The sequence below is a fragment of the Eubalaena glacialis genome, chromosome 19 (genome assembly GCF_028564815.1).
Source record: "Eubalaena glacialis isolate mEubGla1 chromosome 19, mEubGla1.1.hap2.+ XY, whole genome shotgun sequence".
Classification (NCBI taxonomy): domain Eukaryota; kingdom Metazoa; phylum Chordata; class Mammalia; order Artiodactyla; family Balaenidae; genus Eubalaena; species Eubalaena glacialis.
In genome coordinates this window covers 2,438,972-2,454,547 of record NC_083734.1, presented here as the reverse complement: position 1 = coordinate 2,454,547, position 15,576 = coordinate 2,438,972, and the positions used below count along the sequence as shown (strand labels likewise).

The following is a 15,576-nucleotide window of genomic DNA, read 5'->3' as shown; positions in this document are numbered from 1 at the left end:
TGCGCCCAGCCTTCAGGCTCTGGCCACGCATCCCTTTAAGCCCAGGTAAGTCCGGTCACACCAGACTGGCCGACATTCCACGCCAGGCACTTTGCTGCCTCCAGGCCTTGGGTCGCCCAGGTCCCTCTGCCCTGGGGCCTCCCAGTCTCTGCATCTCATCGCTCAGGACTCAGCCCGCCCGACGCCCTGCTCCCCGACTGCTCTACTGCTCAGGGACTTCCTTCCAGGGCAGCGGATCTGAAGAGTGATGCGCGGGCAGCGGGAACAGCACAGGCACAGGTGTGGAGGTGAGACTTTAGCCGCTGTCCCCCCTGGGGACCCTACGCAGCTGCTGCTGGAGGCCAGCAAATGTGCGGTTGCCTGCCGGCTCTACAGGAGACCCCGCGAGGAGCCTCAGACGGCCCCCGGCCGGATCTGACCTCTCCTTCTGCTGACGGAGCTCCCTCTCGTGGGGCCCCATGTGAGCTGCAGCCTGCTAGAAGCTAAGAGCCCCGCTCGGACCTGGGTCTGTGTCCCTGGTGAGCACGTCGCCTTACCTCCTGAGCCTCTAGGTAAAGTGCGGGTGCAGATGTGGAGAAACACAGGCACTTGTGCTCGGCCCCCTCTGGCCCTGCTGGCTTCTGCAGGCCCTGCGCAGGGCAGGCCGGGGAGGCGCAGGCAGGACCCCTGAGGGAGCCGCTCCACTCCACAGAGCGGGGCACGGGCGCAGAGGCACGAAGCGACTGGCCCAAAGCTGCACGGTTGTGAGCAGGGCCGCGGGCTGCAGGGCTGACCCTCGGGGCCCCTGAGAGGGTGGACCCCCCTCCCTGCACCATCCCACGGGCTTGCAGGGGCCATGAGCCCCGGACACGGGAGGGAGCTGGGCTGAGCTGACCTGAAGGCTAGGGCTGATCCGCTGGCTCCTCACAGCTCCCCACAGGCACGTGCCCCCTGGCTGGGCCCTGCCCTGCCCTGGCCACCTTCCTGCACGGGACCCTATTGCCCCCTCCCTTTGTGGGTAGCAGAGAAGCTGGGCAGGTCCCTGCACTGACATTTACCACGTGTTTACCCTAAATCATCCTGTGTCCCCGACCCCCAACCTCGCCCATCTCCACAGAGGCCGTCACTGTCCCTTCAGTGTTCTGGACACGTCTCACCTTTGCCACACTCCCTGCACCCAACCCACCGGCCACGGCTGTTGATTCTCCAAAGTACTCCTGCCCGCCTCCACTGTCCCCACCCTGGGCCCCATCCCTTTGGAATCCCCTCGCTGGTCCCTCCTGCACTCGGCTTGTTCAGAGGGAGCTCCGAGGTCTCTGCATCTCCACTCACGCAGAATGAAACCCACCGCCCGGCCCAGAGGCCCTGCATGCACCCTCTCCCCACCCACACCGGCTTCCCTCAGCGGCTGGACCACCCTCTCCAAAGCAAGCCTGTCCCCTGCTCCTTCTCTTCCGTCCAGATTTCAGCCCTGCATTTGCTGCGCTGATCCCCCTTGTACCACTTAGTGTGGATGCACTGCTCTGTTTACTTATCTCATCTGCCTGGAAGGAGAGGTCCTTGAGAACGAGAAATGGGTTCATCATGGGTGCCTACCCAGGGCCTGGCACACAGTAGGTGCTCAGTAAACAGGCACGTTTGCATAGACCAGGGGCTGGCACACTACAGCCCACAGGCTTGATCCCATCAGGCGCACTGGTGTGTCTTTCAAACGCCAACAGCAAACTTGAGTGGTGTGTAAGTGGCGTGCAAAACTGAGCATACTTTCTATCTGTTCCCTCACGGAAAACCTAGCCGAGCCTGACATAGGTGATTCCATTCAGTCCCATGAGGTGTGCCGGGCACCTAGTACCACTGGGGATACACCAACGAACAAAGAGAAAAAATGGGGGAGGCGGACCATGGCCATTCTAATGAAATAATGCGGCGTAAGAAGGTAGCACGTGTGTGAAAGACAGGCAGCGCAGGTCTGCACCTGCGGGGCAGCCGAGGGTCTCGCTGAGAGGGTGAGATGTGAAAGACCTGAGAGGCAGGGGCGTGAGCCATATGGATATCCAGGGGAAGAGGTTCCGGCCAGAGGACACAGCAGGTGCAAAGGCCCTGTGGCAGGGTCAGGCCTCGGGTGTGCTCGGTGTAGCTGGAGTGATGTGTGCGTCGGGAGAAGCAGGAGAGGTGAGGGTCTTGTCGGCCACGGTTGGCCTTTACCCTGAGTGGCCTGGGGTGTCAGGCCAGGTTTCTCTATTTCCCAGAGCACACGGTGATGGAGCTCGGTTCCCCCCAAGCCCATGTGAGGCCCCCTGCCACCCATGGCTTGCTCTCTCTGCAGGCCACTGTCCCCACCTGGGGGCTGGCGGCAGGCAGGCCCTGTGGTCTCTGGACAGGCCGCAGCTGGTGAGGGTCCTGGGCGTGCAGACATGTGGGGGCGTTCTTGGGGCTCCACCCAGTGAGGTCAGGGCCTCTGGGGGCCGGCTGGGCACACACACTGCAAACAGCTTCAGCCCAAAGCATTAGCTGGGGGGCCCCAGTCCCTCCCAGACCCAGCCCGGCCATCCGCATTCCTCCTGCTTCCCTGTCCGCTTCATCCAGGCAGCCCCAGCATCGGCACTGAAGCCCCAGCCTTGAGGTTCCCCATTTTATAGGTGGGCAAACTGAGTCATCCCATCACAAAGTGGAGTTTGAAGTGCCACGTCCTGGCTCCTTCAGTACCACAGGGCCGTGGTCGGGCCCACTGGGCTCTAACGGTTGTCTCTGCCCGATTCAGCTAGTGGTGACCTTGAGCAAGTGGTGGCCACTCCCTAGGTCTCAATCGTCTTGTCTGTAAACAGGTTTGCGCATGAGGTGGCCTCTAAGGACCCCCCACTTTGACCCCCAACCCCGACATTCTGGACGTCCTGCCCAAGCTCTGAGTGTGAGGTGTGAGCTCTGCCTCAGAGCCACCAGCAGGACGAACAGGGGGGTGGGCGGGGAAGAAGCCCCTACGCCCAGGGGTTGGCCTCGCCAGACTGCCCCCCGCCCACCGCGCAGTCCATCCTCCAGGGGTGCCGGTGGCACTAACACAGACCTGACCGCGTCACCTCTGCTCAAAGCCCCCAGGGCCCCTTGGGCACTCCTCACTCATCTCTGACGGAGCCCCCTGGGCCAGGGCGGGAACTGCCACCCAAGAGCCAGCTGCGGCCCTCAGGTCTGGCTCGTGTGATGGCTGCTCCGCCTCAGCCGCCACCACTCCCTGTCACCTCCCTCCCAGCCCCTCCTCTGCTCCCGAGGCGCCTGGCCCCTGCAGTCCGGGCCTCCGGACAGGACCACGCCAGACGCGCCCCACGCCGCGCACCTCTCTCCTTGGCGTTTGCACCCCCCATGCCGTCCGTACCCCCTTCTCCACTAGACCCCAACCAACGCCACCCCAGCAGGCGCCGCCAACCCCTCTTCTGGGTCCGCACTGTCCCCCGCCCACCGTGAAACACCTGCGTCCCCCTGTACTGAGGCCCTGCTGCCGGGAGGCGGCCGGCACGGGGTTGGGGGGGGGGGGAGGAGCCCGCGTGGGAACCGGGCCTGGAGGGCAGCGGCGCCGTCCCGGTCAGTAGAGGGAAGGCCCAGGTGAGAACGTCTTAGGACCCGTCCAGGGAAGAAGGCGGCGCCTGCTCTCTAACCACCCCGAAACCCACCCAGAACGAGACGTGCAGCTCCGGTGGAGGCCCGGCCGGCCGAGGCTCCCGGGGCTGCAGCGGCCGCGGAGGAGGAAGCCCCGGCCACGCCCGCAGAAGCGCCGGGCCGGGCGGCCAGGCCTCACGGGGGAGGAACCAGGCTCGGGGCTGGGCGGGCTCGCTCGGCCGGAAGCAGGCCGCCCAGGACCCGCCGTCCACCTCTGAGCCCTCGCAGGAGCCGGAGCTGGAGCGGCTGGACGGCCTCAGGGGAACGGCAGGCACCGAAGACTCGGGAGGGAGAACCCGAGGCCTGGTGCTGCCGCGGAGTCCCCGCGCGCTGGGGACCAGCTCCCCGCCCTCCCGGCCTCCGTCTCCCTACCTGTGAAACCCAGGGTGTGGCCAGGACGCGCCCCACGCTGGCCCTCCAGCGGGGCCAGGCCTCCAAGGGAAAGGGGGCGCCGCGGGGTCAGCCTAGCGGAGGACTGACCACCACCCGGCCTCACGGGCCAGAGACCTCGGGCTCTGGGCGCCCCCTAGTGGGCGGTCCCGGCTCACCCGGTGCCGGCCCTTAACCAGAACCCCTGACACCCCGTATCCAGAAGCTGGGCAAAACAGGAGTCACAGGGCCTGCGTTCTGCCCCCAAATTCCTCGGCTGCTGAGCCCAGCCCCAGGGTGCTGGGCCAGCTGTGTGACCCTGGGCAAGTCAGTGTGCCTCTCTGGGCCTCAGTTTCCCCAGCTGTTAGACAAGGCAGAGACAGATCAAGGGATGTCAGGTCCCTTCAAGGGCCCCAGAGCAGGGATGTTCCAGCCAGAAGCTGGGGGTGGGGCAGCTCACCGATATCTTGGTGAAGACAGACAGCAGCAGCGACAGGACAGACAGGTACACGCGTATCCGTTGGCCTCCATAGCGCTTCTGGATGTATTCAGGCATGGTGACAATCTGGCGGGGGCACAGGGGCAGGGGTTAAGCATGCTGCGAGACCACGGCCAGTGTTCAGGACCGGGAGCTTCTCACAGTCCTAACACCAGGCCTGGAATTCCAGGCTAAGCGTTCCGATCACATCCTGAGGGGCTCAGGCCAGGGCGTGGCAGGCTGAGACAGGAGGAATGGATTCGGGGGACTGTGCCTGGGGGCACAGGGATGAGTTTGCAGGCCGTGGTGACAAATCCAGATGAGCTTCGGCTGGTTGGGGAAGCTGGCTGTGCCAGACTGAGACATCCAGGAAATGGGATCCCCTGGACTTAGTGACAGCCCAGCTGGGGCTGAAGGAGTGGCAGAGTCAAGGACAGTGTCTCCTGGGTGTGCCACCCAGGTGTGCAGCCCAGGTGTCTCACCCAGGGGTGTAGCCCAGTGCACAGCCCAGGTGTGCAGCCTGTGTGCTCGGGTAGATGCATCATCCCCCAGATGCAACACGCAGGTACAGTAGAAACCAACAGACGAGGCCCATGGGCTGAGGTCTGAGGGGACCTGTCTTCGTGGGCTGATGGGAATGATAGTTGGACTAACAACAAACCCAGAACTGAGAGTTGTGGGTTCACTCACCTTGTGAGTGAAGCCAGGGGTCCTGCCCATCACCACCACCCACTCCAACCAAGGCCCAGACGCAGGCGAGGCTGTCCTGGGGCCCCAGGAGCAGACTCACCTCCGAGGAGATGTAGATGGGCACGAACACCCACGCCAGGGCCAGCAGCACGTACGTGGCCTGAGGGGGACAGAGGCAGAGTAAGCACAGCAGACACCAGGGGTCTGGAGGCCTGAGTTGCCATGAGAACCTGGGGCGGCCCGCCCCCCCCCCCCCCCCACAGCCCTATAAACAGATGGCCAGGCAAAGGCTCACGGCTTCCCGCTGCTCTTCAGCATTCTGAAGACCCAACTTCCCCAGGAACACTGCCTGCCTGGACGCTGGGAGCTGCCCCTCTGGCCACGGAGGGCTAGGCTCTGATGCAGCCCCATCCAGCATCTCTCAAGGTTGCTGTGCTTCCTCCCACGGCCCCCCACAGCCTGGGCCCGCCTTCCAGGAGCTCACGTGCCACTCGAAGCCTGCCACCGCCAGGCCTCCAGCTGCGCCCGAACCCGCCAGTCCGATGAAGAGGCCCGAGCCCTCGCTGCTGGCAAAGAGGGAGGCTCCCATCTGGAGGAGAGAGAGGAAAAGGATCTAGCAAGAGGCCCACCCCGACTCCGAGCCCCACCCTTTCCACGTTTTCCAGCACCCCAGCTTGGGGACCCCCTGCCAGTCTCAGCTTGCCCCATCACTGCCTGCTTGGGCTGGCCTGGGGGGTGACCTTGGGTGAGGAGGACACACATAGTGACCGCAGGGATGCAGATGAGGGCTGACCTAGAGGTCAGATGCGGCCCCACTGGAAGGAGGGGCGGGAGGAGTCAGGGTGCACTCACCGGCCCCCATGTCATGTCCCGGCCCGCCAGGAAGTAGCCGCTCACCGTGTTCCTGCTGGCCCGGCACGAGGACTGCAAGGACAGAGGTGGAAACTGGAGCCCTCGCGTGGCTCATGCCGCTGCTGCGGAAACAGTCCGCTGGCTCCGCAAAGAGTTAGACGCACAGATTATCCCGGGACCCAGCAAATCCACTCCCGGGATACAGAGAACTGAAAACAGGTGCTCGAGCAGGTGTACTCGAATGTTCACAGCGGTGTTATTCACAACAGCCAAAGGGTGGAAACAGCCCAAATGCTCATCAGCTGATGGCGTTAGGAGTAGACAGGAGGAGGCCCTCCCCTCTGTGCAGGGTCCTGGGGTTCACTGGGCAAGTCCCTGTCCCCTGAAGCCCCGGGGTTCACCTGTAAACGGGGCTGGCCTTTGGCCCGGGGCTGTGGGCGGGTTAGGGTGATGTGTACAGTGCCTGCATAGAAGGGGCCCCGCTGCTGCCTGTGATGACCTAAATCACTTCTCTCCTATCAAAGGTGGGAGAAACTGGCTTATGAACTAGGCTAGGCTGGTGGACACGGAGTTGTCAAAATAGAGACTCCCAGGTCCTGCGCGCCCCTCCCCGCCTCTGGATTCTGGCCTAGCTGGTGTGGGTGCAGCCGAGAACCCCTGTGATTCTATCGTTCAGGGCGATGTTCGCCCAGTGAGTCCATCTGACATCGGAGGCGAGGCCAGGAAGACGGCATGCTGTGCCTGGGCCCCCAGCTTGTCAGCCGCATAGAAGGCCCCGAGCCTCCCACTCGGCCTGCCCTTAGAGAGACTTCCCATTCCTCACTTTAGAGACTGAGAAGCTGTTGCCAAAGAGCGAAAGGGGCTTGGTCAAGGTCTCCGACAAATCTCCCCCAGGGCTGGGAGGAGGACCCCGCAGGCACCAGGCCTCCAGAGAGAGGATGCAATGCCCAGGAATGTGCCAGCCAGTTCCCGCACCCCACCGCCCACTCCAGCTGGTACCACCACCGTCCTCTCACCCATATGCCCACGGCCACGTTCAGGGCAAAATACACGGTTATGATGGTTATGTCGACCACACTCAGCTGCGGCCCGGGGGCGTGGGGACCGCTGGTAGAGTTGTCCGCAGCCATCCTGCAGCAGGGCCAGCTCGAGCGAGAGGGACTGAGGCCAGACCAGGTTAGAAAGGGCTTCCTGGCAGGAAATAAATTGATGATTAAACCGAGCCGAGGGTGCCATCTCCTGCTCATGGTGTGGCCGCGTGCAGGGAAGCTGCTTCAAAGTGCAGCTACACCTCCTCCACCCCCAGTGGGGATCGAGGGAGTGGGGAGCGCTCGGGGGAGGCTTGGGAAAAGTAAAGGGAGCCTAGTGGATCCAAAGGTAACCAGAATAGTCCCAGAAAGGGGTCGTTACTGAATGGGTGGCTGAACCTGTGTGTAATTCGGATAAGCAGCACGGAGGGTTGGGGACAGATGCCCCACTTCTGGGGACACTGCCATGATGGCAGCCACATCCTTCTGCAGCCAGCAGGCCGTGAGTGGACCGAGAGGGTCTTGAGATAGTGACTTGCGTCACGTGGTTCACTTCCAGCCACGGCAGTCCTGGTCCTAGAACATCCTTCGTTGGACAATAAAGGCCTCTCGCCAAATTTCCTGCTCCCTTTTCTAGACCAGTGATCAGGCCAAACCATCCCATCCTGACCATCCTCTTGGGTCCCCAGGGTCTCCCAGGACCACAGATACTGGGTCCCAGTATCTAGCAAGCGTCTGCCAGGGGCTGAGAGCCACCATGCTTAGCTTTTCTGCACACTGTCCCCTTTTGCGCTCAGAGTAGGTGGTATGGGTCACAGTCAAGGAACGCAGGCAGGAGGCTGGCCACCTGTCCCTGCATGACCACTTGAGGGCCAGAGCTGGGCTTCAGCTCCACATCTGACCCCAGATGCTCCCCGTTGGTGGCAATGATGTCTCTGGTTCCACTGGGTCCTTCCTGCTCAGATGCTTGCTCACTCATTAAATCAGTGTGTACAGCCGGGTGGGTCTCAGTGTGTGACATTTGGAGTTTAACCGGGACACGTAGCCCCTCCAGAAGTGTTAATGAGTGAACGGCTGGCACTGGGAACACACTGGCCTGCAAAACCAACTGTGCCTGTTACTCGGTAACCGAGGCGGAGGGTTTAAAGATTAATCCCCTCACATGCAAAACTAGACACGGAAGAAAAAGTAAGTCACTGCTTACAGTAAAGTCAGGCAGGCTCAGACCGCCCCTCCCCAACTACCCTCACCTTCAACAAACTAGCCTCTCAGGTGGTTTTACTTCCCAAGCCATTGCTAGAAATGTATCGTGAATCAAAAGATCACTTTGTACTGGTCAGAAGGACACAACGGGATAATGTCCAGATTTATTAAACTGGTCTCCTAAAGATGCAGTAGCTGAAAGAACAGTATGTGGTCCCCACTCCTCAGCCTGGGTCTCGGAAGGAAGTAAGCCACTTAGAGACAACCCTGCCACCCCCTCCACCTTCTGATCGAAAGGCCTGGGGAAAGGAGGCCAAGAAGAGCTGATGGATGGCGACAGGGAGAGGGTGGCAGTGGAGGAAATGAAGGAAGCCTTTATGTCCTGTTTACAAACACCACTTCTGACACCAAATGGGTGTGGGTTTTCTCCACTCCGACCAATTCTCCATCCCTCTGGACACCAACTGGGTGTCCTGTGACTCAACTCAATTCTGACATTATCTGCGAGTTAGCGCAGACCCCACAGGCTAAGGGCTCAGTCCGGCAAAACTGCTCCCACTTCAGATGCCAGGTGCAAGTCCTGGGCCTCCCGTACTTCTGCTGACCGTCTGTAAATTGGGAGCTCCCATACCCCTTCTTCAGGTTTGATAATTTGCTAGGATGGGACAGCGTGTTCCCTTCATCGTGTGGGGCTTTTATGGAGGTGTTGTCACCTAGGCACGATGGATTAAATCACTGGCACTAATAATTAGCTCAAGATTGAAAGTCCCAATCCTCTAATCATGCCTTGGTCTTTCTGGTGTCCAGCCCCCATCCTGAAGCTCTCTAGGGGCCACTGGATTGTATACTTTAAAATAGTTTAAGTGGTGAATTTTATGTTATGTGCATTTTACCTTGAGAATAAAATAAATAGGCTTCTGGAATTTAAAAGGCTTTAGAGGTCTTGGCCTCCTGCAGAGATGTACTGAACCAAGGTAGAACCCTGCACCTATTAAGATTTTCTTCAAATAAACAGCAGTACGATAATAGTAGGGGACTTTAATGCCTCACTCTAACAATGGATAGATCATCCAGACAGAGAAGCATAAGGATACAGTGGATTTGAACAACACTACAAACCAACAGACCTAACAGACATATGCAGAACATTCTATCTAATGACAGCAGAATACATATTCTCAAGTGCATATGGAACATTTTCTAGAATAGACTATATGTTGGGCCACAAAAGAGGTCATAGCAAATTCAAGAAGACTGAAATCATACCAAGTATCTTCTCTGACCACAGAGGTATGAAACTAGAAACCAGTAACAAGAAGAAAACTGGAAAATTCACAAATACATGGAAATTAAGCAACACTCTCCTGAACAACCAATGGATCAAAGAAGAAATTAGAGGGGAAATAAAAAAGTTTCTTGAGATGGATAAAAATGGAAACACAACATACCAAAACTTATAGGTTGCAGCAAAAGCAGTTCCAAGAGGGAATTATATAGCAATAAATGCCTCAATTAAGAAGCAAGAAAGATCCCCCCAAAATAACCTAACACTATGACTCAAGGAACTAGGAAAAAAACAAATGGAGCCCAAAGTTAGCAGAAGGAAGGGAGTAACAAAGACTAGAGTAGAAATAAATGAAATAGAGAACAGGAAAACAATAAAAAAGATTAACCAAACTAAGAGCTGGTTCTTTAAAAAGATTAAAAAATTGACAAACCTTTAGCTAGACTAACTGAGGAAAAAAGAGAGAGGACACATATCAACAAAATTTTAAATGAAAAAGGAGACATTACAACCGATACAACAGGAATACAAAGGATGACAAGAGGCTACTATGAACAACTATATGCCAACCAACTGAACAACCTACAACAAATGGAAAAATTCTTAGAAACATACAAACTACCAAGATTGAATCAGGAAGAGATAGAAAGTCTGAACAGACCAATTACTGGTAATGAGATTGAGTCAGTAATCATAAATTTCCAAATGAAGAAAAGCCCAGGACCAGATAGCTTCACTGGTGAATTCTGCCAAACACTGGAGAATTAATGCCAATCCTTCTCAAAATCTTCCCAAGAACATCAAAGAGGAGATTGAACACTCTCAAGGTCATATGACAAGGCTAGCATTACCCTGATGCCAAAGCCAGAGAAGGACGCTACAAGTAAAGAATCAATATCCCTGATGAATTTAGGTGCAAAAATTCTCAATAAAATACTAGCAAACCAAACTCAGCAGCACATTAAAAGGATCATTCACCATGATTAAGTGAGATTTATACCTGGGATGCAAGGATAGTTCAACATATGGAAATCAATGTGATAAATCACATTAATAGAAAGAAAGAATAAAAATCATATGATCCCTCAATAGAGGCAGAATAAGCATCTGACAAAATTCAACATCCATTCATGATAAAAACTCTTAACAAATTAGGTACAGAAAGAAGTTCCTCATCATAATAAAGGCCATGTATGAAAAGCCCACAGCTAACATCATACTCAGTGGTGAAAGGCTGAAAACTTTTCCTCCAAGATCAGGAACAAGACAAGAGTGTTCCCTCTCCCCACTCCTATCCAACACAGCACTGGAAGTCCTTGCAAGGGCAGTCAGACAAGAAACAGAAACAACAGGCCTCAGAATTGGAAAGGAAGAAGTAAAATTGTCTCTATCTGAAGATGACATCATATTATATGTATAAAAAATCCTAAAGACTCCACCAAAACAAAACAAAACAAAAACAAACAAAAAAACCCTGTTAAATCTAGTCAACAAATTCAGTAAAGTTGCAGAATACAAAATTAACATACAAAAGTCAGTAGCATTACTATACACTAACAACAAATTACCTGAAAAGGAAATAAAGAAAATGATCCCATTTACAATAGCATCAAAACCAATAAAATACTTGGGAATAAACTTAACCAAGAAGATGAAAGATCGCTACTCTGAAAACAATAAGACATTGATGAAATTGAAGAAGATGCAAATAAATGGAAAGGTATCTTGTGTTCACAGATTGGAAGAATTAATATTGTTAAAATGTCAATACTGCCAAAAGCCATCTACAGAGTCAATGCATTTCCTATCAAGATTCCAATGGCGTTTTTTAGAGAAGTAGAAAAAAACAATCCTAAAACTTATATGGAAACACAAAAGACCCCAAATAGCCAAATCCTGAGAAAGAAGAACAAAGCCGGAGGCATCACACTTCCTGATTTTAAGCTATATTATAAAACTGTAGTAATCAAAACAGTCTGGTTCTGGCATAAAAACAGACAAATAGACCCATGGAACAGAATTGAGAGCCCAGAAACAAACCCAAGCATGTACAGTCAACTAATATTTGACAAGGGATCCGAGAATACTCAATGAGAAAAGACAGTCTCTTTAATAAATGGTGCTGGGAAAATTGTAAATTCACATGTAAAAGAATGAAACTAGACCCCTATCTTAAGCCACTTACAAAAATTAACTTGAAATGAATTAAAGACTTAAATGTAAGACCTGAAACTATGAAAAACTCCTAGAAGTAAATATAGTAAAAAAAGCTCCTTGACATGGGTCTTGGCAATGATTTTTTGGATATGACACCTAAAGCACAAGCAATAAAATAAAAAAACAAGTGGAACTATATCAAACTAAAAGATTTCTGCATATCAAAGGAAAAAATCAACAAACTGAAAAGACAACCTACAGAATGGGAGAAAATATTTGCAAACCTGTATCTGATAAGGGGTTAATATGCAAAAAAAAATGAAGAATTCATACAACTCAATAGCAAAATAAATAAATAAATAAATAAATAAATAAAATTTAAAAATCTGATTTAAAAATGGGCAAAAGGCCTGAACAGACATTTTTCAAAAAAAGATATATGAATGGCCAACAGGTACATGAAAAGATGCTCAACATCACTAGTTGTTAGGGAAATGCAAATCAAAACAACGAGATATCACAAAATGAAAATTTCAAAACATTGCTGAAAGAAATTGAAGACCTAAATAAAATGGAAACACACCCCGTGTTCATGGATTGGAAGACTTAATATTGTTAAAATTGCAATACTCCAAGTATTTCATTCTTTTGGATGTTATATATTTTGGGGGGGGCAATACTTGATATACATCATACATTTATTAGTGAATATCCCTCTGAAATCAGCTACAATATTAAAAAAAATAATGATTGCACTATTTGGTCAAGCAGAACCAGGAACTTTCATTGAAAAAAAGTACAGGACTTCCCTGGCGGCAGTGGTTAAGAATCTGCCTGCCAATGCAGGGGACACAGGTTCATTCCCTGGTCCGGGAAGATCCCACAGGCCACGGAGCAACTAAGCCCGTGCACCACAACTACTGAGCCTGCGCTCTACAGCCCGTGAGCCACAACTACTGAAGCCCGCACGCCTAGAGCCTGTGCTCCACAACAAGAGAAGCCACTGCAATGAGAAGTGTGCACTGCGACGAAGAGTAGCTCTTGCTCACCGCAACTGGAGAAAAGCCCGTGTGCAGCAACGAAGACCCAACGCGGCCAAAAAAGAAAATATAAATAAATAAATTTATTTTTAAAAAAGTACAAATCTGTTAAAAATTTCAATTAGTATGCACATTTATATAACATACTAGTTATGTTACATGCTACAAACCAAGGTGAATTCAATGGAATGGAAAAAAACATACATTTTCTTTTTAAAAAATATTTATTTGGCTGCACCGGGTCTTAGTTGCAGCATGCGGGCTCTTAGTTGTGGCATGCAGTTCCCTGACCAGGGATGGAACTCGGGCCCCCTGCATTGGGAGCACGGAGTCTTAATCACTGGATCACCAGGGAAGTCCCTCAAAGTATTTTCTAATTCACCTTCTGATTTCTTCCTTTATCCCACTGGTTTTTAAAAAATGTTTTCTAATTTCCATGCATTTGTGAATTTTCCTGATTTCCTTGTTACTGACTTCTATTTCATTACATTGTGGTCAGAGAAGACACTTTGTATGATTTCAGTCATTTTATTGAGACTTATTTTGTGGTTTATCATGTGGTCTATCCTGGAGAATGTTCTACGTGCACTTGAGAAGAACGTGTATTTTGCTCTTGTTGGGTGTATTTTGCTTTTGTTCTGTACATGTCCATCAAGTCGAATTGGTTTATACTGTTGTTCAAATCCTCTGTTTCCCTATTGATCATTTATCTAGTTCTATCTATTATCTTCAGGGGGTGCTTAAGTCTCCAACTATTATTATTGAATTGCCTACTGTCCCTTCAATTCTGTCAGTTTTTCCTTCACATTTATTGGGGGCTCTGTCGTTAGGTGCATATATATTTATAATTTTTATATCGTCTTAATGAACTGACCCTTTTATAATCATATAATGTCCTTCTCTGTCTTTTGCAGGAATTTTTGTGTTAAAGTCTACTTTTTCTGATATTTGTATAGCCACCCCAATTCTTTTGGTTACTCTTTTTAAAAAATATTTATTTATTTTTCCTTATTGTTTTGGCTGCGTTGGGTCCTAGTTGCGCCACGTGGGATCTTTCATTACGGTGCGTGGGCTTCTCTCTAGTTGTGGCACATGGGCTCCAGAGCACGCAGTTTCTCTAGTTGAGGTGCACAGGCTCAGTAGTTGTGGCACGCAGACTTAGTTGCCCTGTGGCATGCGGGATCTTAGTTCCCTGACCAGGGACAGAACCCGCATCCCCTGCATTGGAAGATGGATTCTTTACCACTGGACCACCAAGGAAGTCCCTCTTTTGGTTGCTCTTTGTATCAAATATCTTTCCATCTTTTCACTTTCAACCTTATTTGTGTCTCTGGAGACAATTCTTTTGCACACAGCATATAGTTGGATCACTTTTTTTTTTATAATTTTTAATTTCTTTTAACATTGTGTAAGTTTTGTTTGTTTGGCCACACTGCATGGCTTGTGGGATCTTAGTCCCCCGACCAGGGATTGAACCTGGGCCCTAGCAGTGAAAGCACCGAGTCCTAACCACTGGATCCCCAGAGAACTCCCAGTTGGATCATTTTTTAAAAATCCATCCTGCCAATGTCTGCCTTTTGATTGGAAAGTTCTATTCATTGACATTAATATAATTACTGATAAGGAAACACTTCTGCCAGTTTGCTATTTGTTTTCTATATGTCATATCTTTTTTAGTCTTCAATTCCTCCACTACACCCTTTTTGGTGTTGCATAGATATTTTCTAGTCTACCATTTTGGTCCCCTTCTCCTTTCTTTTCCTATGTATTTTTTACTTATTTTCTTAGTGGTTGCCCTGGGGATTACAATCAATATCCTAATACGATGGTGAATTTTACTAGTCAGCTTGGCTAGGCTTTGGTACGCAGTTTTTTGACAAACCAGTCTAGGTTTTTTGTTTTTTTGTTTTTTTTAAAGACTTTATTTTTTTTAGAGCAGTTTTAAGTTCACAGCAATACTGAGCGGTAGGTACAGAGATTTCCCACATGGCCCCAGTCCCCAACATGCACAATCTCTCCATTATCAGCAACCCCACCAGAGTGGTACATTTGTCACAACTGGTGAACATACATGGACACATCATCACCACCCGAAATCCACAGTTTACATTAGGGTTTACTCTTGGTGTTGTACATTCTATGGGTTTAGACATATGTATAATGACATATATCCATCATTATAGTATCACACAGAGTATTTTTCACGGCCACAAAAATCTTCTGTGCTCTATCTAGTCCTCCCTCCATCCCCCCACCAACCCCTGGCAACCACTGATCTTTTTAGTCTCCATAAAGACTGTCATATAGTTAGAGTCATATAGTATATAGCTTTTTCAGATTGTCTAATAAGATTCATTTTAGTTTCCTCCACATCATTTCATGGATAACTCATTCCTTTTTGCTGCTTGAATAATATTCCACTGTCTGGAAGTACCACAGTTTATTTATCCACTCACTTACTGAAGGACATTTTGATTGCTTCCAAGTTTTGGCAATTATGAATAAAACTGCTATAAAATTCCATGTGCAGGTTTTTATGTGGACATAAGTTTTTGACTCCTTCGGGTAAGTACCAAGGAGCATGATTGCTGGATCACATGGTAAGTGTGTTTAGTTTTCTGCCAAAGTGATTATTTTGCATTCCCACTAGCAATGACGGAGTTCCTGTTGCTCCACATCCTTGTCAGCATTTGGTGTTGTCAGTGTCCCAGATTTTGGTCATTCTAATAAGTGTGTAGTGTATCTCGTTGTTTTAATTTTTAGTTCCTTGAAGATATGCGATAGAGAGCATCTTTTCATATGCTTATTTGCCATCTGTGTATTTTCTTTGGTGGTGTCTGTAAGGTC

At 51.2% G+C, this 15,576-nt stretch overlaps 1 protein-coding gene across 1 annotated transcript in view; it reads right to left on the bottom strand.

The window, feature by feature from the left end:
- SLC5A10 (solute carrier family 5 member 10) overlaps window positions 1-7,194 on the bottom strand; it is a 55,054-nt gene extending 47,860 nt beyond the window's left edge. Inside the window, exons 1-5 of the mRNA XM_061176099.1 lie at window positions 7,033-7,194; window positions 6,017-6,088; window positions 5,649-5,753; window positions 5,265-5,324; window positions 4,457-4,561 (exon numbers count right to left, since the gene is read on the bottom strand). Of these exons, the coding sequence (XP_061032082.1) occupies window positions 4,457-4,561; window positions 5,265-5,324; window positions 5,649-5,753; window positions 6,017-6,088; window positions 7,033-7,146 (456 nt within the window). The 5' untranslated portion in view covers window positions 7,147-7,194. The remainder of the gene's footprint in view (window positions 1-4,456; window positions 4,562-5,264; window positions 5,325-5,648; window positions 5,754-6,016; window positions 6,089-7,032) is intronic.
- Window positions 7,195-15,576: the final 8,382 nt, after the last annotated feature.